Here is a 23605-nt window from a genome sequence, read left to right on the forward strand (position 1 = left end):
CCCCCCTCTCTCTCTCCCCACCTCCCCCACTTGTGCTTACTTGCCCACCAGCCTGCTGTGCTAGTGCTCTCTCAAACATTAAAAGAAAAAAAAAAAAAAAGTCTGAGAAATGGGGCAGTCATGTGCTGATGGTAGTAATAGAAATAGACTAAAAGGGGTCAGGTGGTCAATGTTTAGTTAAAATGTATATCCTGGGGCACCTGGGTGGCTTAGTCCATTGAGCATCTGACTCTATCTCGGCTCAGGTCATGATCTCACAGTTTTGTGAGTTCAAGCCCCACATCAGGCTCTGCACTGACAGTGTGGAGCCTGCTTGGGATTCTCTCTCTGCCCCTCCCCCACTCATGTTGTCTCTTTCATTCTCAAACATTAAAAAAATAAAATGTACATCCTGTGACCAGCAATTCTCTCTCTCTCTCTCTCTCTCTCTCTCTCTCTCTCTCTCTATATATATATATATATATATATATATATGTATATATTTAAGTTTATTTATTTATTTTGAGAGAGAATGTTAAGCAGGCTTGAGCTTCTGACTCTTGATTTAGGCTCAGGTCATGATCTCAAAGAGTCATGGGATCAAGTCCTGTGTCAGTCTCTGTGCTGAGTGTGAGGCCTACTTAAGATATTCTCGGGGCGCCTGGGTGGCTCAGTCGGTTGAGTGTCTGACTTTGGCTCAGGTCATGATCTTACAGTCTGTGAGTTTGAGCCCCGCGTCAGGCTCTGTGTGCTGATAGCTTGGAGCCTGGAGCCTGCTTCGGATTCTGTGTCTCCCTCTCTCAGCCCCTTCCCTGCTCATGCTCTCTCTCTGTCTCTCAAAAATGAATAAACGTTAAGAAAAAAAAATAAAGATATTCTCTCTCTTTCTCTCTTCCCCCGCCCCTCTCCCCCACTTGCACACTCCCTCTAAAAGAAAACAGGGAAAAAAAATCAAGCTTTATTAAAAAATATGAGAACTATGTTGAAATAAGCAAGAACCATAACCAGCCGTTGAAACATAGATCAAAATCCATGAAGGTAGGTAAATGCTTAGATCCTGGCTGTTTGTATTCATGTATCAGATGATCTTTCCTCCGACTTCCTGGCCTGCTGAGGTATTGCACCACTTTTGAAAAGCTGATTATCTCATAAAACATGCATTTATTATTTTTTCTTACATATCTTAAAAAATCAAGAGAGAAAATACTGTCATTTTTTTTTTTTGCCCCTTTTTTTGCCCCTCAATTATTTGCCCCTTCAAGAACACCTTATCTTTCAGGGAACCCTACACCTATTTTCAGGTCATTTGTGAAGGGCTGATACATCTAGGTTTATTGTAAGGATTAAAACTTAACGTGTATAAAATGTTGGACATGGTGCCTGGCACCTTGGAAACAATAGTAGGTTCTTTCATACTAAAAAAAATGAGAAGTTAAGGACATAGATGAACGAATTCCAAGAAAGCATATGTTGTAGGAGTCTGGTTTCACTGAAAGCAGTTGCCATGTGTGTGCTAAAGGGTAGAAGCCGATGGGCTGAGCGTTGAAATTACATATTTCTTTCTTCTTTCTCTCTTTTCCTTTTTTTTAAAAAAATGTCTTAGGGAGATGTGCTGGGGAAATAATCTATAAAAGTTTTCAATACTCAAAGCCAAGAGGAGAGTAACTGGGAGAAGCAAGAGAACCAAAAGAATGGATAAAATGTTAGGGTTGGTTTGGAAAATAGTTCGAGTTGGGTTTAATTAGTTAGGAATCAAGAGCAGAGGAGTGGTTTAATGAAATCTTTGCCTGTTCGAGGGAAGGATGAGAGCATCCTGCCCCAGGCCTCGAGGAAAGCCCTGATGTTTCCATAGAGTGCCTTCTGAGGGCCTTGTTGATGGTGGCCCACACTAACTGCTTGCTTGGCGTTCTTTCACTGTGTGGGTCCTTGTGTCTTTTAGGTTCATCTCTTATCTTCCGTCTCCCGCCCCAGGCAACAAGATGGTCGTTGTAGTTTGAAAAATTGGATACATGATAGAAGTCCTTCATAGTAGGTAGTAGATGTAGGTCGGCCAGCAGCTACAGAGTGCAGAATGTGTAGGTGGAAGCTACATTTTTATGTTGCCTGGATCAGGGATTTTGAAGGAAGGCAGAGCAGCCACTCCACGGGAATGGCATTCAGTCTGTAGATTGCCTCTTAGTGACTGCTTTTGGGTCAGGGCAGGGGTTAGGATGCAGGCTGATCAGGTAACTGAATTAGTGAGATACAGAATGGAGTTTAAAAAAAAAGTGGGACGGGGATCCCGGCAGATAGACCAGAGCACGCTGTATGTAAAGGCCATCCTTTCATAGAGGCCCAGTATTGCCAGATCGTCCGTCTGCCTGCCTTCATCCCCAAACCTGGACATCCCGGTTTGGGAAATTTTCTTACTTAGTACTTACTTGTGTTTTAAATATGGTTAGCTTGTGGACCACTGTTTTGTTTGCTTTTAATTTTTTTAATGTCTCCTTGCTTGCTTGCTTATTTATTCAGAGAGCAGTCAGCGCAGACTCCGACACGGGGCTCCACCTCACGAACCTGACTGAGCTGAGGTCAAGAGTCTGATGCTTAACCGACTGAGCCACTAGGCATCCTTGGACCACCATTGTGTACCATATAGATTGGTAGTCTCTAGGTCTTACTTGAAAAGGCATTTTTTACATTTCTCAGATGGACCTTCTCATTTAGCTCATGAATAATTGATTGTGCAAGACTGGATTGTACACCATACTTTGAGTTTTTTGTAACTTGTGTCCTTGAAAACACTGATTTAATTTGGTATGCCCAAATCTTACTAGCCCAGGCTAATTCCAGGTAGTCTGGAGGAATTAGCAAGAAGTCAAGTGTAGACCCCTGGGTCTCTATAGGCACAGGATGGAGAGTTCTTACCTCCAAGAAAGCACCTTGGTTTGAATATGAAGCTGCATGTCACCGCTGACTGGATGATTCTAGGGCCCACTTTTGCTTTGCCTTCTCCAGAACTTTCATAGACACTGTTGCTCTCTGAGATTCTTCTGCCAGGCGTCCATGTGTTCTCTTTCTAGGCCAGAAGATCAAAAGGTTTTGAACTAGGGGCTTGGTGCAGATTTATCCACATTTTGGTGAAGTAATTTGTGTATAAGTACATCTTGATTTCATTAAACAGGAAGTCATTTGTTCTGTCTGGTGCCTAACAAGGGATAGTGTTAGTATAACTTACAGTACCTGCAGCATATAGTATGGTATTATATGCTAGAGTGCTTTGGCCTAGCGTTTGACCAGCCCTGATTGATAGACTGAATTTTATGTCTTGCAGATGCTGTTGATGGAGTGATGAATGGCGAATACTACCAGGTACAGAGTACTCTGATTATGTTGAATGATAGTGGTCAAGGCTTCCTTTCCTGTGATTTGAATTCACTGATCTAGAAAGGACTCCACTCTTTTGACTTTCCTAGATGTATTACTATTGAGTATGTTACCTGCTAGAATGGAAGGATTTGAAGAGAAGTGACGTTGATAGAGCCTTCTTCTAAAATGTTACTGACCTGGCCCTAGTGTTACCAGTTTTATTCTCCAGAAATGAACCTTCGTGATGGTGATGGTAGCAGTGACTAAACACTATGTGCCATGTACTGTGTCGAGTGTTTCTACTTAATCTCTAATTTTCTCAACAACCTGGGGAACCTGTACTATTGTTCTTCCCATTTTACAGATGAATAAACTGAGGCACAGAGAGAGAGTAGTCTAAAAGTAACAAAGCTGGTATGTGGTGGGGCCAGCATTTGAACTTTTGAGACGATATTGGGGGTGGGGGTGGCTGGAATTTTTGGTTACTACCATTATTTTACCTCTTCCTCACTAAGCTTTCAGTTGCTAGCCCAACTTGGATTACCTTAAACACAGAAGTTTTAGTAGTTTATGTAATTGAAGTGTTCTCGGACTCTGGCTGCCAAGCATGCATTTTTGTGCTCTAACTTTTTTCATGGTGGTCGAATGGTGGTCACAGGGCACATTGGGCTTCACGTGTGCATGTCCTTTTATCTAGAACAAGTGGAGGTTTCTCCCTTCTCCCAAGCACCCAACAAGAGTTCTGTGTTTCCTCCTGGACCAAGTGGAAGTAGTCACTATAGCCTTGGGGGAATAGCATGATGCTTTGCTTATGCCTGGGTTTCTTCTGCCCGTCCCTCAACCAATTAAAGAAGGATGTTAGTCTAATTGGTTTAAACCAAGGATGGACTAATATTTTCGTTAAGTGCCAGGTCGTAAACATTTTAAGCTTTGTCACGAAGGTCTCTGTCAGACTACTCTTGCTGTGCTGTGAAAGCGTCCATAGACAGAACATAAGTGAATGGGCACGGCTATGTTCCAGTAAAATGTAATTACAAAAACAGGCAGCTGGCACGGACTCTAGTTTCCAATCCCTGGTTTAAAGCTTAATCCTTAGAGTGAGACACAACAGCGTTCAGATTCTGGCTCTGTCCCTAACTAGCTGTGAAGTGGATGTGTCAGTTCTGTGTCTCAGTTCTCCAGCTGTGAAATGGGAAGAAAAACTTTGCTTGGGGGATAAAGCTTTTATGTGCCTGACACATGGAAAGTGTTACTAAGTTTTGTTTGTTTGTTTTTTAGTTACTAATATTTTAAGTAACTCCCCTTCCATCTTTTATGGTCTGGTTAGGTTAATTTGGAATTTACTTCCTAGTTCAACAGGTGAAAAATCTAAAAGATAAATCTCTTAAAGATTAAATTCTGTTTGAGTCTTTATCAGTGTATCAGCTGTCAGACCTTAGCCACTATAAAAGAGAATCTGCCCCCCCCCCCCCCACTTGTGACTCATATTTGCTTGCCTTTTTATTCTTTTCTTTGGTGTGACTGTAGGGACTGCACGTTTTCTTTTGGACTCTTTTACCCAGAGTTCTCACATTTTGGTTAGGTGGCATTAAGTGATCTTTTTCCTACATTGTATAATGGCATTTAGAAGCCTTAGGTTCTAGGCCTTTCTGGGCTGTGTATTTACCTTTGTTACTTTGAAGATTCCACAGAAGTTGTGTGTCAAGTGGGGAAACAAAAACCGTTAACACTGTTTCCTAGGAAGTCCATTATTACCCACCTCCCCAATTTTCCTCTCTCCCACTCACGTCCCGTTTATTAACAGGTAGGATAAAAACTACCTCCCTTGTAGATTGTAAGGATTATGTGCAGTAATGTTGAAAGCTCCCTATTGGCACGTGAGGTTGTGTTGTTGCTTTTAAGGTAATCCTTTAACATTTTACAACAGCCTCCGTGCTGTACATAACCAGGGGTTCTGCCACGGATGAAGTGTGTTTCAGGAAGGAACGTCTGGTACTGATAGAACACAATTGTGTTTTGTGTTAAGGAGAGTAATGGTCCAACAGACAGTTATGCAGCTATTTCACAAGTGGATCGCTTGCAGTCAGAGCCTGAAAGTATCCGTAAGTGGAGAGAAGAGCAAACGGAACGCTTGGAAGCCCTTGGTAAGGAATCCCTTTATGTCTTTGGGTGTCTGTTTTCAGTGTGATAGTTGACCTTGACTCTTACCCTTTTTAACTAGAATTAGCCATAATGTCCTTGTCTCCTATTTGGGAAGATCTCTTTCTCAACCTAAATAAAGGCCCCGAGGCCACCCGCATGGAGTCACTTGATCACAGGCCATTGTGTGAGGATTAGGGCAGCTCGGAGAGTCGCCACTGAGTGCATCCTCTCAGGAAGAGCAGAGCGGTGCTGTGGAAAGAGTCCTGAGCTTGGAGTAGAAGACTAGGTTCAAGGCCCAGGCTTAACTCTTACCAGCTCTGGGCACTTGGTTGCTCAAACCTTCCAGTGTCTGTTACTTCCTCTGTGGAATAAGATCAGTGTTACCAACCCCAAGGGTAGTCCGGGGTGGTATTTATAAGGGTGTTGTATAAACTTGTAGGTATCCTATCCATGTGAGAGACTCCAGAGTCCATTTATCATTTGAAGGCTGAATTTAAGGTAATGCTTTAAGAGGAAAATGTAAATTGTAGGAAACATGTACAATTTTGTTTTCCTGTTCTGATAGCTCTGTAAGGTACGTTTTTACCTCTGTAGGTAGGTGAGGAATGGGAGAATCCCAGGATAAGTTTTTGAGTCACTTAGCTAAGAAGTGGTGGAGTCACAATTCAGCTCGAGTCTGCCCTGTCTCATAGTCCAGACCCATCTGTCCCTTAGTCACATGGCATTTAGTGAACACTGTCCCACCAGGCAGGCCCAGCCCAAGATCAGTGCCAGCCGGCCTGGCCTTCGGTGAAGATCTGTGTATGGAGTGTCGCTTTCGGTCAGGATTGGGAGGCTTGGTATCTGTACTTGGGAGTTGCAGAGGTATGGCACAGTGTGGACATAAAGCCATGGGGCAGTCTTCTCAACTTTTCATTAAAAAGAATGAAATGTTAATGTTATTCATTAAACAGAATAGTTGAAAGAAGAGTAAAATGAACTTGTGTGTACCCCCTAGATTCAGTAATTAACATTTTGTCATATTGGGTTATCTTTATATAAATGTAATGCGTGTGTGTGTGTGTGTCTTATACACACACATTTCTAGTCCACTTTCAGATACGTCACGTATTTTATGCCTAAATATTTTATTGTGTATCTAGAAATAACGATGTTCTTCTGTGTGCCCACAATGTCAGCGTTATTCTTTCTTGGGAACCACTGAATTAGTAAACACATGAGTCCTGTTCTTCAGTCGGGGTAGTTGACACATGGAAGTAGGACCGAGTCTGTTATTTCTCCAGTCCAATTTATGTGACTTTGAGATCAAAGGACACACTTCTATTTGAACCTTTATGGCACTATCCAGTAGTAATGTCTTTGATGATGGAAATACTACGTTATCTCTGCTCTCCAGTAATGGTAGCCACTAGCGACATGTGGCTGTTAAACACGGGAAATGTGACTCATGTGACTGAGCAACTGAATTTTAAATTTTAACAGCCACGTGTAGCTAGTAGCTCCTGCATCGAATAAGATGAAAATTGTCCTCGTGGTGCCGGCAGCCTTGGTCCTGGCTGCTGCTTCTGAGTAAGCTGAGAGGCAAGACTTAGCTGGTATTAGTGTTTTTCACGTTTCAGAACCCAACTTTATCTTTTCCCTTTCCCCAAAGTTTAGTGAAGTTGTCTTCCATGGAGGGAGTACACTTTTGGTGTCTGGAAGAATTGTGTTTTTTCAGTTACCAGATTGGGCACCTTGGGAATGTTCGGTGAATTGTAGTTTTCTTAAGATGCTTTTTAAAAAAAAAAAATTTTTTTTTAATCTTTATTTATTGTTGAGAGAGAGACAGGGTGAGCAAGGGAGGAGCAGAGAGAGAGGGAGACACAGAATCTGAAGTAGGCTCCAGGCCCCAAGCTGTCAGCATAAAGCCTGACGTGCGGCTCGAACCCACGAACTGTGAGATCGTGACCTGAGCCGAAGTCGGATGCTCAACCGACTGAGCCACCCAGGTGGCCCCTTAGGATGTTTTTATGAAGGAAGTCAAACATGTGGCTTTGCAAATGAATTAAATTGGTCTGTGAACCTTAGGTGTTTTTTCAGTTTTGTTTTGTTTTTTTTTTCCTTGCAAGAACTGTGAGAAAGCACAGATGCTAAAAATAGAGAATCCACATCAGTCGTTTTCAGCTTAGCTGTTGGCTGTGTCCTCAAATAATTTTCCTTTCCATGAGCAGTAATAGGGATTGCCAGAGAAGACAGCCGTCCATGTGCCCTGCTCTCTAAGGGGACTCTTCATCCTTCCCTCCCTTTTCTCCTGCCCAGATGCAGAGATTGTATTGCAGCTTAGATCTCTGCCCTGTTGTACTAAGCATTTAAGAATTCTAAATTCTTATTGCTAGTGTCCCTTCATAAATCTGTAAAAGCAAGTAGATGATTTAAAGAGGTGGTTTTCTGCAGCGACTACAATCTGCAGATCACAATTTTTATTTAATTTTTCAGAGAAATAACTTCAAAAAAAATCATCATTAGACTACACACAAAGGCAAATACTCTGCAGTCAAAAAGTAATGTTTTAGAAGTGATTTCACCACTCTTGAAAAGGTGACCTTCAATTTTAACCTTGGTACTCTTTGGTTTCTTGTCCACACGCACTGCCAGCTCACAGCATTTCCCGTCGCATCGTGGCGTTCTCCATTTCATGTACACAACAGGCTACAGGCTAACAGCTGCTTTAGAACCTGAAACTTTTGGAGAGTTTCTAGGTGCCAGTAGGCTATTTCTAGTACTTACAGACACAGCCTTTTCTGTAGGTTGTTACTATAAAATGTGCTTGCAAAGGCCCAAAAAATGCTCCCAAATGCTCAGTTTCTTTCCTTCAGGGGGTTACTGGCCACCACCGCTGCTTTGTAACCTCCTCGAGGATGCTACTTACGGGTCGGGCTGTGGCTCTGTGCTGTCCAGACTCTTTTCTGGAGCACTGGTGAGCACCTTCCAGTCACATCTTGTGATTTTTTTTTTTTTTTCTAGGCTTGCTTTCCTTCCCATCCTTCCCTTTGGAGGCAGCTTAATGAAGTAAGATCGTGTAAGCTTTAGAGGCAGATCTGGGTTTGAATCTTAGCTCTGCCACTGACTTTAACCTTTAGGAAAAGTTACTCAAACTTTCTGAGCTATAGTTTGTCTCAGTGCTGAGCATGGGTCTAGAGTTTACCTTCTTGGGATTGTTATAAAGATTCAATGAGGGGTCTATTATAAAACACCTGCGACAGGCACCTGGGTGGCTCAGTCGCTTAAGCATCCAACTTCGGCTCAGGTCATGATCACGGTTCATGAGTTCAAGCCCCACATTGGGCTCTTTGCTGATGGTGCAGAGCCTGCTTGGGATTCTCTCCCCCTCTCCCCCCTCCCCCTCTCTCCCTCTCCCCCTCCCCCCTTCCCCCCTTCCCCTCCCTCCCTCTCTCTCTCTTTGCCCCTTCCCCCACTCGTGTGTGCGCACTTGCTGTCTTCTCTCTCAAAGATAAACTTAAAAAAAAATTTTTTTTTTTTTTTTAAATAAAAACACCTGCCAGAGAGTGTTTCCTTAAGAACATGTTTAAAAGTGAACTCTCAGAGTAACTTCAGATGTCAACTGCATGTGACCTGCATTTCTGTCTCCCGCTCTCTACTGACTTGGTCTTTTTAGCTAAATGTCTTAGTGAATACTTAGTTCTGAGAAACTAAATGTTTGAGAATCCAGTATGGCAAACCTGCTAAGTTTGCGTCTTCTAATTTCTAGAACCTTTTGGATAACTGTTAGTGATCCCCTACCCCACCTCAACCCCCAGCAGTCCTCCATTAGTTTCTTTAGTTGTGTCTTAGCTCTGCCACAGACTCACTCCTGCAGTCCAAGCAGGAGTAGCTATTTTGTGGTCCCCCTCAACATTTACCATCTATATTCTACCGCCTATATTCCTGAATCTTCTCTACCTCTGGTAATTTTAACAACAGCTCCCTGCTTCATAGAGGTGCTTCTACCATTTTTAGTTAAAAGAGAGTGCCAACTTATGTTTTACAAAACCATTGGTTGTCAAACCTAGGCTGTTAAATATAGTTTGGGAGAAGATGTTGTTAGATGATGTAATATTAATTGTCCACCCTGAACTGATATTGACAGCATTATTAAAGAATGGTCCTTAGTTGTTTTTTCCCTGGTTGGTGCCCCCAAAGGCTTTTTTCTATTAAGAAAGTATTCCTGGGGCACCTGGATGGCTCAGTCGGTTAAGCGGCCGACTTCAGCTCAGGTCATGATCTCGCGGTCCGTGAGTTCAAGCCCCACGTCGGGCTCTGTGCTGACAGCTCAGAGCCTGGAGCCTGCTTCAGATTCTGTGTCTCCCTCTCTCTGACCCTCCCCCGTTCATGCTCTCTCTCTGTCTCAAAAATAAACGTAAAAAATAAAAAAGAAAGTATTCCTCCCCTACCCCACCCCCAAAAGAAATCCCAAAATTAGTGAATCCACTAGTGTCAGTGGATTGAGATAAAATATGAAACCCCTTGAATAGAATCCCTGAGATCAGAGACTGGATGCACAAACAGGGAAAACAGAATTTTGTCTTCCTTCCTGCCTAGTCTCCTGCCAGCACACAGCAGTTTTCATAAGACTAAAAAATTTATGGAGCAGACTTCGATTTGTGTTTTGCCTCATTTTATTTCTTTTCCTTCCCTTCAAAGATGCCAATTCTCGGAAGCAAGAAGCAGAGTGGAAAGAAAAAGCAATAAAGGAGCTAGAAGAGTGGTATGCGAGGCAGGACGAGCAGTTACAGAAAACAAAAGCAAATAACAGGTCAGTCCCCGGTGCTGCCAGCACTGCTTGCTTTCCAGGATGGAATCAAATTCATATCCAGTGGCCAATGTAGTTCTCACGTGCTGCCTCTTTTAGTGTGAAATGTATTTGCAGGTTTTGGAAAAAGTACTTGAAACATAAAGGTTGCAGGTCTCTTGGGTCTTATGAGCTTAATCCAGCCTGTCCTTTAGCCATCCCAGTTGCAGTGGATTTAGCTCTTCAGCTAAGAGTTTGGTTAATATGTGTTGCTTGTATCGGTATGAAGCAGCAAAAGGGAAAGTTATGTCATGGATTAAGTCCACATGCAAAAACGTAACCCTGAAATGAAGGGCTGCGTTCATGAATATACCAGGATCTCAGTACTTTGGGGATTATAGACTTGGTCATGTTGCAGCCCCTAAATACAGCCTTGCTTTCTGAAAGCTGCTAGGCAGAGGGGCCCGTTAGCAGGGAAATGTGCTTTGTAATTCAGTAGCCAGGAATGTTCTGACATGGTGACTTGAGAACGAAGGATCCTCCGCGTACATCTGTCTGAGAAAATTGACCTAAGATTGACCTGTTGAAAGTGCTCTTCAGGATGTACTCCCTAAAGTTGAGGGAGAAACTGAGCGCCTCCTCCTCTCCCCGCCGAGCAGGAGCTGTGGTCTCATGCTCAGTCTGCTTGGAAGTAGCTCAGAGAGGTGGAGGCAGCACTGCTGGCCTTGATGTAGGCCAGTGGCTCGCCTTCCCGCTGCATCCCGAGCCCAGCTCTCACACGGTCGCTTCACTACCTCAGTGGAAAGATAGGCTAGACTGAGCCTGGGGATAGTTGTAATTTTCAGGGTAAAGCGCCTTCTTAGGTTCCTGCCTCAGAGGCAGAAGTTGGTTTAAGTGCTCTGGTCTCTGGCAGCTTCTTGCTGGAAATCTGCCAGAAAAGAGGGAGCAGACCGCTTTGCCAGCCAGCCTGTGCCATCGTGGGGCACCTACAGCAGAACAGATGGACCATTGTGTGCGGTAGGCTTCGGCTACCTTTCTCTTGTTGGCCATAGTTGGTTCTGTTGGCTGCGTCTTAAATGCCAAATGGGAGCCTAGTCCTGGCCCCCTTCCTGTGGGGAGGTGTTTTCTAGGAATGCTTCTCAGGTTCCAGTGAAGTTCTAATACGGTGGGGACTGCCCTCTGGTCTTCACATTGAGTTGCTCAGGGTGGCATTAACTACCAGGGCTTCTCCTGAGCTTGTGGTCATTTTGAAGTGCTGACAGGTCCAGGCTGCTTTATTCTGTGCTCATTCCAGATGATTTACCACAGATACAAGTTCACATCTCTAAAGGGAGATGAGCGAGTTCTTTGTGCAAGTACCGTGTGAGGCCCCATTTATTCTAGCAAGTTGCCCAGGAGTCCGTCTGCCCGGAAGTACTTGGTAAAACCAGGCTGACCCTCCCTGTTCAGGGTCCCTGATGTGTAAACAAGTTGACATACAGATTCTCAGACTTAAAAAATTATTATGGTGGGAATAGGCTTCTAATTGCAGAAATTTCAGGCCAGTTTTGCTAAACTGTAGCCCTTCTGGAAAAAAAGGGATTGTCTGTATACAGTATCAGTTATCCTTGGAGTAAGCACTCCTGTTTTCAGGAGCTCAGTCTCTAAGGTTTAGTCCCTCCAGGCATCGGTTTAGGGCTTTGGTACCTTTCTTAGAGTCGTACAATGTCTGGTTGGATGATGTCATAGGTGAACTTCCCAAGTTCCAGGGAGGGGAAAAGACTTAAACTTACCACTCATGGAGAATGTGTAGCTGTTTCAAAACCAGGTCACGAAGCGCAGGGCAGACTCTGAGTGTGTAAAACTAGAGGCACATGAGCCATTGTCACCAGGGTTCCAGGATAGAAGGGGTGGTTTTTACATTTTACTCCAGTTAGTTTTCATGGACTAGCATGGGAGCCGTTTAGAGCCACCGTGGGGAACTTCTTCCAATGGCACACACCCCCTCCTCGAGATTGTGACATTGTTGACCACTCCCCCTCCGTGTTTGATTCTCTAAACAGCATCCTGTGGGACTAAGTCCCATTTATATATGTAAAGGAACTCTGTTCATAGGTAAAGAGTGAGTATTTTGAGAAAATGAAGTGTTCGTTTCAAGCCCTTCTCTCTGGATGACTTTTGCAGCAGCTGGATTTTTAAGGGGGAACACAAAGATAGGTAGAGTAGTTTGAAAGAAGAGATGCAGTGGGTAGCAAGGGCCTATATTTGTATCGTCAGGCCTCCTGACTTCTAGGTGCCCCAAACTAAAACCTTCTAGGTGCCCAGGCACGGTGCTGGGCAGATGACAGCAGATCTTGCCTTCACTGCATCTGTAGACTGGTATCAGTCCTCAGATTGCATCTCCCTGCTTTTATCCCAACTCAGGATGCAGATGCCACTGCACAAGAGCCATCAATTATTAGTGACAGCCTGTGGAAACAAATTCCTCCTCCACCGGAGCCAGTCAGGACAGTGTGTACTCCAGACCGGCCGCAGAGCATGTTCCCTTCCAAACTGACAGAAACATTTCCCCTTTTACAGGGGTCTCTGGTGCTAGCTTTTCCCCTCTTTCAAGACTTCTAAAAGTTGGCAGACATTTTTCCCATGCCCCGTTGGGGCTATTGATGTGGGTCACCTCTTGAGCACCCTGTGGGAAAGCAGCCTTTCCCACAGGCTTCCATGAGGATTGCTGCGTTCAGGCCCTTCTGTCTGGTGGGTGAAGAACAAACAGGCCACTTAGATGATGATTTTCCATTTGTCCTGCTTGTCTGTAACCCGACCCAGATGGGGCTCTGCTGTCACTAACAAGCTCTTTAGTCTCGGGGCTAACTGCAAAGGAACTGAAGCCTGGCATTCAGGCTTTTGTTGTCTTAGTGATGCCTCCCCTGGAGTCACTAAACCTTTATTTTCTTCCAGTAGGAGCAAGCACAAACTGAAATTGATTAGGTTTAGCCCTTTGTGTAAACTAAAAGGATTATGGGCTTACAAGCTGTCTGGCCTTTCCTTTCCCGCCCACTCATTCTGCCCACAAACAACTCTGTTTTCCTGCTGACTCACTGAGAGTTACAATCAAATTTCCACAAAACACCTCCCATGTATAAACCAAAATGGGAAAGAAGGCAGGCTGTGGGTGAGTCTAAAAATAAACTGAAATAAAATTACTAGAATTTCCCTTTAAATAAATAAGTGACCCTAGGTTAATAAACAGGCATGATTTTCCTTCAAAATGCCCCTTCCGCTCCTGTGCCCCAAAACCAGCGTGGCAAAGGACAGGGTAAGATTTCCGCAGGGAGGTTCCCTGCCCACCCACAATAGATGGGGTGGGCTGGCTGGGCCCAGGGATTCAGCCTGGGGCAACAAAGTCTAAATAAGCCAGCCTGTCTGTGGGGGTGTAAACTCCTCCACCCAGCGTGCCCCCCTTCCCTTTCTGTCTCATAGAGCCCTGCCACTTTGATCCATTCCTGGTGTGAGAGAGAGGGGAAGTGAAGTTGGGGTTTCTGGACTGCACCTTGTGGTGGCAGTCCAGTCTGGCATGGACTGAGCGGACGAACCAGCTTATTCGGGGACACACAGGAAGACGGTGCCAGAGCCAGGACCCTGGGCTGCAGTCCTTTCCGCCAGACCACTTGTGTCCGGCAACTTTTTCCTCATCTGTTCCCAGAATACTGAAAACTGATCCCATTCAGCCAGGGTGGTTCGGAAGCAGTAGTTGGATAATGGCTTTGGGGCCTAGCGTGTTTGGTGTCAGGCAGCTGGCAGCGTTCGTGCCTAGCGAGACTCCCTGAGGCTGACGGGAAGGCGGGGTGGCTTCCCGGTCATCTGCCAGCGGGGAAGGAGCCTTATAGCACAGTGCAGAGAGCCAGGCTGGCCTGCTTCTGAGTTCTGCCGCCTGGGCTTGAGCAGGTTGCTTCATCTCTAGGCCTCCTGTTACCTGATCTGTAAAGTGTTGGTGAGACCACGTCCTAGTGTTCTCCTAGGTCGTTGGGGTTGAGGATTGGATCGGATGGATTCGGAGTCTCTAAAAGGGCTTACCTGGAAGCGGGTGCTGAGAAAGGCTCGCCGTTGTCAGGAGAAGGTGGGGAAGGAGTTGGCAGGGCTCCCTTGGGAGAACCCGCCCCTGGGGAAGGCCAGTGGAGAACCTTGCCTGCTGGTCTCCAGCACTTGAAGCCTTGCTGGGTGAGGACGGAGCCTTGGGAGCAGCGCCCTGGAGCACAGTCATGCCTCTACTGTGGATTTGAGATGTTTCTGCTTCTCAATGTTCTCTCTTTTTTCCTGCCTGCTTGCCTGCCTTTTGGACCTCTTGCTGTCTAGGGTGGCAGATGAAGCTTTCTACAAACAACCCTTCGCTGACGTGATTGGTTATGTGTATGTTGCAAAACTAATTCCTTTTCTTGTTTTGATTCTACTTTTTGTTTAGAGTTAATGTTCCTGTTATGTCACAAGTTGCTTTGCTTTCTGAATTATTTCAGATTGGCACTCTGGGGATTGCCTAAGAGTTATAAGGTTGGGGGTATGACCCATCGATTTGTGTTGCAGAATCGTGACTCCCTTTAACTCCGATAGCCCTTTTGCACATCCAGGGTTTTGGAGAGAAGGAAGCAGATTCCCTTTTAAAATGTGGGTCTTTTGTGACCTTGTCTGGGAAGGCTGTGGGACGGGGGTGGGCTCTAACTTCTTGCTACCTACCTGCCCTAGGTGGGGACGGGACGTGTCCCCACCTGGAACAGGTGGAAGCTCCGTGGTTGGGAGCTATTCGGGGGGAGGGGGGGGGGGAGGCAGGATTTCCTACATTTAATTCTATAGAACGACATGTGGGGTTGGTTGCTTCTCCCTTGGGGCAGCAGAGTCCAGAGGAGATTGTCTCATTGGGTAAGGGGGGAGCTGTGTAATTGTTTCTCTATGGTTTTATATGTTGGAAATTGTTTAGTGGCCACCTTCTGATGCCCTGTCCCCCTAGTGTGGCACAAAGAGGCCCCAAGCTTTTTAAGGTCCAGATAGCCAAAGCTGTCTGGTGTGGGCCACTGTGGTTTCTTCCTCCAAAGAAAACTACATCTTCTCTGGAAAAGTACTTAAGGATTCTTGTTTTCAGAGCAGTATTGCTGTTTCCTTAAGAATTAGGACTAGCTTGATATAAGGGAGATGAGGGTAGAAGGGTGGACAGTAGGCTCATGGCTGTAGAGCCTCTTAGGGCCTGTGACCTTTACACGTTCATCTCTTTAGAATACAGAGCGGGGTTCCCTGGGTCCCCAGATGCATTTGCAATGAGATTTGTGAAATGCTGGACTTACAGGTGGTGTTGGATTGATTTTTTGCACATTCTCTCTGGAGTAGAAATGGAGACTGAAAAGGTCGAGTCTGGGTTTGCTGGGCAGCAGGGTGGCCCAGCAAAGCCAGCTGCACGTTCCCAAGTGTAGCTAGAGTGGCAAGGGCATGTCTAGCTTACTGACCATCTGCATTGAGCTCATTCTCATTTTCTATATCTGACCTAAAGTTTCTCTCCTTGTTTTCTTTTCTTCTCTTCACCTTTAAGCACAAACATAAACCATCCTTGCTACAGCCTAGAACAGTTAAGTAAACCTTTCTCACTGCCCCTAACTGTGTGTGCCATGAAGTCGCAGTGTTGTAGTGGCTCTGGGCTTCAGCAGTGTCTGCCACGGCCATCCCTGTGAGAGTGCCACCCCCGTCCCCACAGACCAGTCATCTCCATTGCTTTTGCTTTGCCCGTGATGCTTGTCGGAGTAGATGAATATAGTGTGTCTTCCCTCCTCCTTCCGCTGTCCTTTCAGGCTGTAGCTCCCACCAGTTCCCAACTGGGGGGTGGGCTGACCTTGACGTGAAAGATCGTTGGAGCAGCATCCTAGCAAAAAGCAACTGACATTGATTGGCTGTTCAGCCATCAGATGCCCACCCCTTCCAGAGAGTGCCCTGAGTGGCCCAAGGCACCCGGCTGGAGGGAAAATGGCCAACTTTGAGCTGAACTGGACAATGTCCTAACAAACCCCCTTCCAGAATGGCTTTAAGTCTCTAGTGCCTGCTCGCATGGGAGCTTTGTCTTGAATTCCTTTTGATCTGCCCTGTTTCTCTCCGGTCTTAGGGATAAATCCAGAGGCTATCGTGCAATGACCGGTGGGCTTTTTAGAAGTCTCTGAATTTACTTGAAACTCAGTAGAGCCCAACATAAAACCACTGTTCACATTCTTGACCAGCCTGCTGCTTTGCTCCTGTTAATGAAGGCAGTGCATAGCTGGCCAAGGACTTGCTTTTTTAATGCTCTGTGTCAACAGAGACAGAGAGTGAGCCCTGCACCAAACACCTGTATTCCAACATTTTACACAGCAGTCCGGGCCCCTGTGCCTGGGAGAACTGGCCACGTGTCTGCTCCTGAATCTGACCTGAGCCAGGCAGGGGCTGTTACTCTTTGGAAAAGCAGATGCCATTCAGTCAGGCATGAAGAGGCAGCCACCAGGTAGCTCACAAGGGGTTCTACATTAAACCAACATATTTCATTGTTGCTTCCAGGGCAGCAGAAGAAGCCTTTGTAAACGACATAGACGAGTCGTCCCCAGGCACTGAGTGGGAACGGGTGGCCCGGCTGTGTGACTTTAACCCCAAGTCCAGCAAGCAGGCCAAAGACGTCTCCCGCATGCGCTCTGTCCTCATCTCCCTCAAGCAGGCCCCCCTGGTGCACTGAAGAGCCACCCTGTGGAAACACTACATCTGCAATATCTTAATCCTACTCAGTGAAGCTGTTCACAGTAATTGGATTAATTATGTTGAGTTCTTTTGGACCAAACGTTTTTGTCTTTAGAGTTGATCATTGTTTGTGATTGCATGTTTCCCTCAACTGTGTTCTCCCTGGCATTCAGAGAGGAGGGGGAGGAAGCCTCCCAAAGGTAGCCTCAACCTCTACTTTTGTGCATTATTCTGAGAATAAATTTGTTTCAGAAACAATAACCATGAAGTCTCATTATTGACCTCAAGATACACTGCACGTTGGAGTAAGATTGGAAAGGATGATGGATTTCCTTTTATCATTTCTAGCACTGAGGAGGCACAGCCACGGAGTGTCCACCCCCGCTCTGAACTGAAAGAGCTCCAAGTTACTGCCATCTGTATGTAGTAGGATGCTGTAGAAGTTTCTATTTGAAAAAAGGGAGTCCCGTGGCTGAAAATTAACCTCCCATTGCTCCCCAGAGAGCTGTGATTCCCCTTACCAACCCAGATATTTTTCCCAGCCGGCTCTTGTCACTGTCCCCTACCCTAGGGGCTTGGGTAGTATTTTTCACCAGGGGTCTCTCTGGGGTATATATTATTCCATCGGATTGACCCAGTAAACCTGAATCAGGATGGCATTACTTTGTGGCTAGCCCTGTTACTCTGAATTTCCACAGCACACATTGGGGTCTGTGCCAGCCCTAGGACTCCACTCTTGCACTTGCCAAACCCTTCATGTAGGCCTGGCTAACCAACACACTAGGCCCGTGTGCTTAAATTAAAATACATTTCCAGCCCTAGATTTCATATGCTTAATGGCTGCCTGTGGTTAGGCAGCATCCCAGCCATCCTCACAGAAAGTTCTGGACCATACTGATCTACACGACAGGTAGCACTAAGAGACTGTGTACTCCATTCAGGCTTCAACACGTGTTATATGCCTTTCAGCCTGTCACATTTTAGGTGATAGTTCAAGCAACTAATAAAGCCAAATCAGAAATACATGCTTATAGTTACCTGATACTATTTCCAGTTGGAGACTGCTATAAACTCCTGTAATACCACCCAGGAGGGGTAGTAGATATTGCCAAGAAGGAAAGTTCACCATCTCTCCCATGGTAATTGTATTTGGAGGGGAGAGGAACCTTCATTACTTTTCTGCCCAAGTCCCCACCTCTCTCGAAGCTGCTTAGGTTGGCCATTCCTTGATCTGGCTCACATTTCTGGCCTCTGCTCACTCCTTCTCCTTCAGCCACTTTTGATTGCAATCACTCGCTGTTCAACCATTTATTACTTCTGGACCTTGCTAATGCCATTCAAAATGTCAAAATCCATCTTAAGAACCAGCTCAAAGGTCGCCTCCAAAATGCCTTCCCTTACTCCCCTCTGTGAGCTCCCATGGCCTTCTATGTGGGGCAGCTTACCTTTTGGTATTCTCCTGGTGGCAGTATCTAGGCTGGTCTTGCCTCTCTCACACCAGATGGGCTTCCTGAGGGGAGATGTGGTGGTTGTAAAAGATCCATAAAGTCTGACATTCCCCAGATCAAGAGGTGACTGGTTGATACGACAAAAGGACTGCTCTGTGACTTCCAAAGCTAGATCAAAGGCAACACAGCTTATAGCTGGTCTGTTGGAACACGCAAAGCTACACAGGCTGGTAGTCCTTGAGTCACCCTGAAGCCAATTCTGTGAGGAAGCCCAGACCAGCCCACACAGAGAGATCCTGAAACTACAAGCAGAGAGAAACGTCTGGCCAGTCCCTCGTGTTCTAACTTCCCGCTAGCCCAGCTCTAGCCGCTGTGAATGCAAATACATCTGATACCTGGAGTCGGAACTGCCAAGTAGAGCCTTTCCTAAATTCCTAGTCCACGGAATCCGAGAGAGAAATGATTACTGTTTGAACCCCTTAAGTTTTTAGGGTGGTTTGTGACAAAGCAGTAGTAACTTAGAATTGTTCCTGATAACCTGCATCACCCACATGGGGTTTCATAAAAAGGAGGGAGTTTGGTCCATGGACTCAGTAGAGTGTTCAACATTTAGTTTCAAACTTCTTTCTTTGGACCACTTTGCTTTTTATGTCAAACTTTAAATGTTAACATAGTATTGGAAGTCCTAGCCAGAGCAATTAGGCAAGCAAAAGGCACCCAAATTGTCAGTTTTTGCAGATAAAATGACATATCGAAAACCCCAAAGACCAAAAACTGTTGGAACTAATAAATTCAGTAAAGTTGCAGAACACAAAATCAATACACAGGAATCTTGCATTTCTGTACACTAATAACAAACTACCAGAAAGAGAAATTAAAATAATCCCATTTATAAAACAGCATCAAAAACAAAATACCCAGGGATTTTTAAACAAAAACATGAAAGACCTGTACACTGAAAACTGACATAAATGAAACTGCAGACAAATAAATGGAAAGATACTCCATGCTTAGGGATTGGACAAATGTTGTTAAAATGTTCACACTACCCAAAGCAACCTACAGATTCAATGCAATCTCTCAAAATTCCAATGGCATTTTTAAAAAACAACCCTAAAATTTGTATGGGACCCCGAAAGACTCCAAACAGCCAACACAATCTTGAGAAAGAACAAAGCTGGAGGCCTCATGCTCCTTAATTTCAAACTATATTATTACAAAGCTATAGTAATCGAGTATTGGCATAAATACAGACCTAGATTAATGGCACAGAATAGCCTAGAAATAAACCAATGAATGTATGGTCAGTTAATTTACGACAAAGGAGACAAGAATATATAATCAAGAAAAGACAGTGTATTCCATAACTGCTGTTGGGAAAATTAGGTCACTTATCTTACACCATACACAAAAGTTAGCTCAAAATGGATTAAAGAGTTGAATATAAGACATGAAACCAGTAGGCAATAAACTCCTTGACATCAGTCTTGGTGATTTTCTGAATCTGACACCAAATGCAAAAATGAAAAGTGGGACTACATTAAAATAAAAAGCTTGTGCACAAAGGAAGCCAACAAAATGAAAAGGCAACCTAATGAGTGGAAGAAAGTATTTGCAAATCATATCTGATAAGGGGTCAATCCAAAATATGTAAAAATTCCTATACCAGCAGAAAAACCAAACCCGATTTAAAAATGGGCAAAGGATTTGAACAGACATTTTTCCAAAGACACACAGATAGCCAACAGCTAGATGCATCGATGCTCAATATCCCTGATCATCAGGGAAATGAAAATCAAAACCACAGTGAGAATGGCTATTGTCAAAAAGACGGGGCACCGGGGTGGCTCAGTCGGTTAAGCATCTGATTTCAGCTCAGGTCATGATATCACAATCCGTGAGTTCAAGCCCTGCGTTAGGCTCTGTGCTGACAGCTCAGAGCCTGGAGCCTACTTTGGATTCTGTGTCTCCCTCTCTCTCTGCCCCTCCCCTGCTCATGCTGTCTCTGTCTTAAAAATAAATAAAAACATTAAAAAAAAAAAAAAAACGGTTGGGGAGAATGTGGAGAAAAGGGACTCCTTGTACTATGTTGGTAGGAAGCAAATTGGTGCAGCCACAGTGGAAAATGGTATGAAGTTTCCTCAAAGATTTAAAAATAGAACCAATGTATAGTTCAATTGCACTTCTGGGTATTTTAACAAAGAAAATGAAAAGACTAACTTGAAAAGATAAATGCACCCCTGTCTTCACTAGAGCATTATTTACAATAGCCAAGATCTGGAAACAACCTGAGTGTACATCAGTGGATAAATGGATAAAGAAAATGTGGTATCTACGTACACATACACATACACATACACACACACACACACACACACACACAATTATTCAACCATAAAAAACGAAATACTGCCATTTGTGACATGGATAGGCCTTGAGGGCAAAGTCAGAAAGACAAATACCATATGAAATTTCCACTTCTAAGTAGAATCTTAAAAAAAAAAAAAAAACACAACTCCAAAAACCATGCTCATAGAGAACAGGTAACACACTGGTGGTTGTCAGAGGTGCAGGATGGGGAAGGGGTTGGTGAAATGGCTGAAGGGAGTCAAAAGGTACAAATTTCCACTTATTAAGTGAGTCATGGGGAAGTAATGCACAGTGTGGCAACTATAGTTAATAATACAGGCCTACCGGGACTCCTGGGTAGCTCGGTCGATTGGGTGTCTGACTTCGGCTCAGGTCATGATGTCGCGGTGAGTTTGAGCTCTGTGTTGGGCTCCGTGCTGACATCTCAGAGCCTGGAGCGTGCTTCAGATTCTGTGTCTCCCTGTCTCTCGGTCCCTCCCCTACTAATGCTCTGTCTCCTCTCTCTCTCTCAAAAATAAACATAAAAAATAAATAAAATAAATAATACAGGCCTACCTTGTAGATATTGTAGGTTCAATTCCACACCACTGCAATAAAGGGAATACTGCAATAAAGTGAGTCAAGTGAATCTTCTGGTTCCCCAGTGCAAATAAATGTTTACATTATAATACTGTAGTCTGTTAAGTGTGCAGCAGCATTATGTCTAAAAACATACATATCTTAATTAAAAAATGCTTTATTGCTAAAAAATGCTAACCATCATCTTAGCTTTCAGTGAGTTGTAATCTTTTTCCTGGTGGAGGGTCCTGCCTCAATGTTGGTGGCTCCTGACTGATCAGGGTGGTGGGTGAAGGTTGATGTGGCTGTGGCAAGTTCTTAAAATAAGACGATGAATTTGCCACATTGATTGACTCTTCTTTTCACAATTTCTCTGTAGCATTTAAATGCCATTTGATATTCGCCCACAGAACTTCTTTTGAAATTGGAGTCAATTCTCAAACCCCACACTGCTTTATCAACTAAGCTTATGTAATTTCTAAATCCTTTGCTGTCATTTCAACAGTCTTCACAGCATCTCCACCAGGAGTAGATTCCATCTCAAGAAACCACTTTCTTTGCTCATCCATAAGGAGCAACTCCTCATCCATTAAAATCTTATCATGACAGTAATAGCAATTCAGTCACATCTTCAGGCTCCACTTCTAATTCTAGTTCCCTTGCTATTTCCACCACATCTGCACTCACTTCCTCCACTGTAGTCTTGAACCCCTCAAAGTCATCCATTAGGGTTGAAATCAGCTTCTTCCAAACTCCTGTTAATGTTGATATTTTGACTCTTCCCATAAATCATGAGTGTTCTTAATGGCACCAGACGTGGTGAATCCTTTCCAGAAGATTTTCAATTAACTTTGCCCAGATCCATCAAAGGAATCACTATATATGGCACTAGAGCCTGATGAAAGGTATTTCTTAAACAGTAAGACTTGAAATGACTTCTCGACCCCTGGGCTGCAGAGTGGATGTTTTGTTAGCAGGCTTGAAAATAACATTAATGTCATTGTACCTCTCTATCAGAACTCTTTGGTGACCAGGTGCCTTGTCAATGAGCAGTGGTATTTTGAAAGGAATCTTTTTTTTTCTGAGCAGTAGGCCTCAACAGTGGGCTTAAAATACTCAGCAAACCATGTTGTAAACAGATGTGCCGTCATCCAGGCTTTGTTCCATTTACAGAGCACAGAGTAGATTTAGCATAATTCTTAAATGCCCTAGGATTTTTGGAATGGTATATGAATGAACACTGACTGGTTCCAACTTAAAGTCACCAGCTGCCTTAGCCCCTAATGAGAGTCAACCTATCGTTTGAAGTTTGAAGCCAGGAACTGACTTCTCCTCTCTAGCTATGAAAGTCCTAGAAGACATCTTCTTCCAATATATGGCTGTTTTGTCTACATTGAAAATCTGTTGTCTCATGTAGCCGCCTCCGTTAATGATCTCAGCTGGCTCTTCTGGATAACTTGCTGCAGCCTCTACATCAGCACTTGCTGCTTCACCTTGCAACTTTATGTCATGGAGATGGCCTCTTCCCTTGAACCTCATGAAGCAACCTCTGCTAGCTTCCAACTTTTCTACTGTAGTTTCCTCACCTCTCTCAGCCTTCACAGAATTAAAGAGAGTTAGGACCTTGCTGTGGATTAGGCTTTGGCTTAAGGAAATGTGGCTGGCTTGATCTTCTATCCAGACCACTGAAGCTTTCTCCATACCAATGATAAGGCTGTTTCGCCTTGTTATCATGTGTGCTCATTGGAGTAGCAAGTGAACTTTTCATTTCCTTCAGGAACTTTTCCTTTGCATTTACAGCTTGGCTATCTGGCGTAAGAAGCATAGCTTCGGCCTGTCTCGGCTTTTGGCCTGCCCCAGCTTTTGGCCTGCCCTTCTCACTCATTTCTAGCCTTTGAGTTAAAGTGAGAGATGTGTAACATTTCCTTTGTTTGAATACACAGAAGGCATTGTAGGGTTATTAACTGGCCTAATTTCAATATTGTGTCTCAGGGAATAGGGAGGTGTGAGGAGGGAGACAGATGGAGGAACGGCGAGTCAGAGGGGCAGTCAGAACACACATATTTCTTGGTTTAAGTTCACCATCTCATATGGGTGCAGCTTATGGTGCCCCCAAACACAACAGTAACATCACAGATCACCACAACAAATGTAATAATGAAAAAGTTTGAAATACTGCGATCATTACCAACTAGTGACAGAGACACAAAGTGAGCAGATGCTGTTGGGAAAATGGTGCCAATAGATTTGTGTGACACAGGGTTGCCACAAACCTTCAATT

At 44.4% G+C, this 23605-nt stretch overlaps 1 protein-coding gene and 1 long non-coding RNA gene across 2 annotated transcripts in view; one reads left to right on the top strand and one right to left on the bottom strand.

Annotated features, from left to right (window-relative positions):
- The window catches only part of CLTA (clathrin light chain A), a 21758-nt gene extending 4549 nt beyond the window's left edge, over positions 1–17209 (top strand). Inside the window, exons 2-5 of the mRNA XM_049626522.1 lie at positions 3293–3330; positions 5354–5471; positions 10150–10261; positions 16775–17209. Coding sequence (XP_049482479.1) covers positions 3293–3330; positions 5354–5471; positions 10150–10261; positions 16775–16946 — 440 coding nt within the window. The 3' untranslated portion in view covers positions 16947–17209. The remainder of the gene's footprint in view (positions 1–3292; positions 3331–5353; positions 5472–10149; positions 10262–16774) is intronic.
- On the bottom strand, positions 12868–18075 carry LOC125919705 (uncharacterized). The gene is made up of 2 exons (XR_007456876.1): positions 17987–18075; positions 12868–16112 (listed from the first exon to the last, which is right to left on the bottom strand). It is a non-coding gene; the product is annotated as an uncharacterized LOC125919705 (long non-coding RNA).
- Between the last annotated feature and the right edge of the window lie 5530 nt (positions 18076–23605).

The sequence above is a fragment of the Panthera uncia genome, chromosome D4, assembly GCF_023721935.1.
Source record: "Panthera uncia isolate 11264 chromosome D4, Puncia_PCG_1.0, whole genome shotgun sequence".
Taxonomy (NCBI): Eukaryota; Metazoa; Chordata; class Mammalia; order Carnivora; family Felidae; genus Panthera; species Panthera uncia.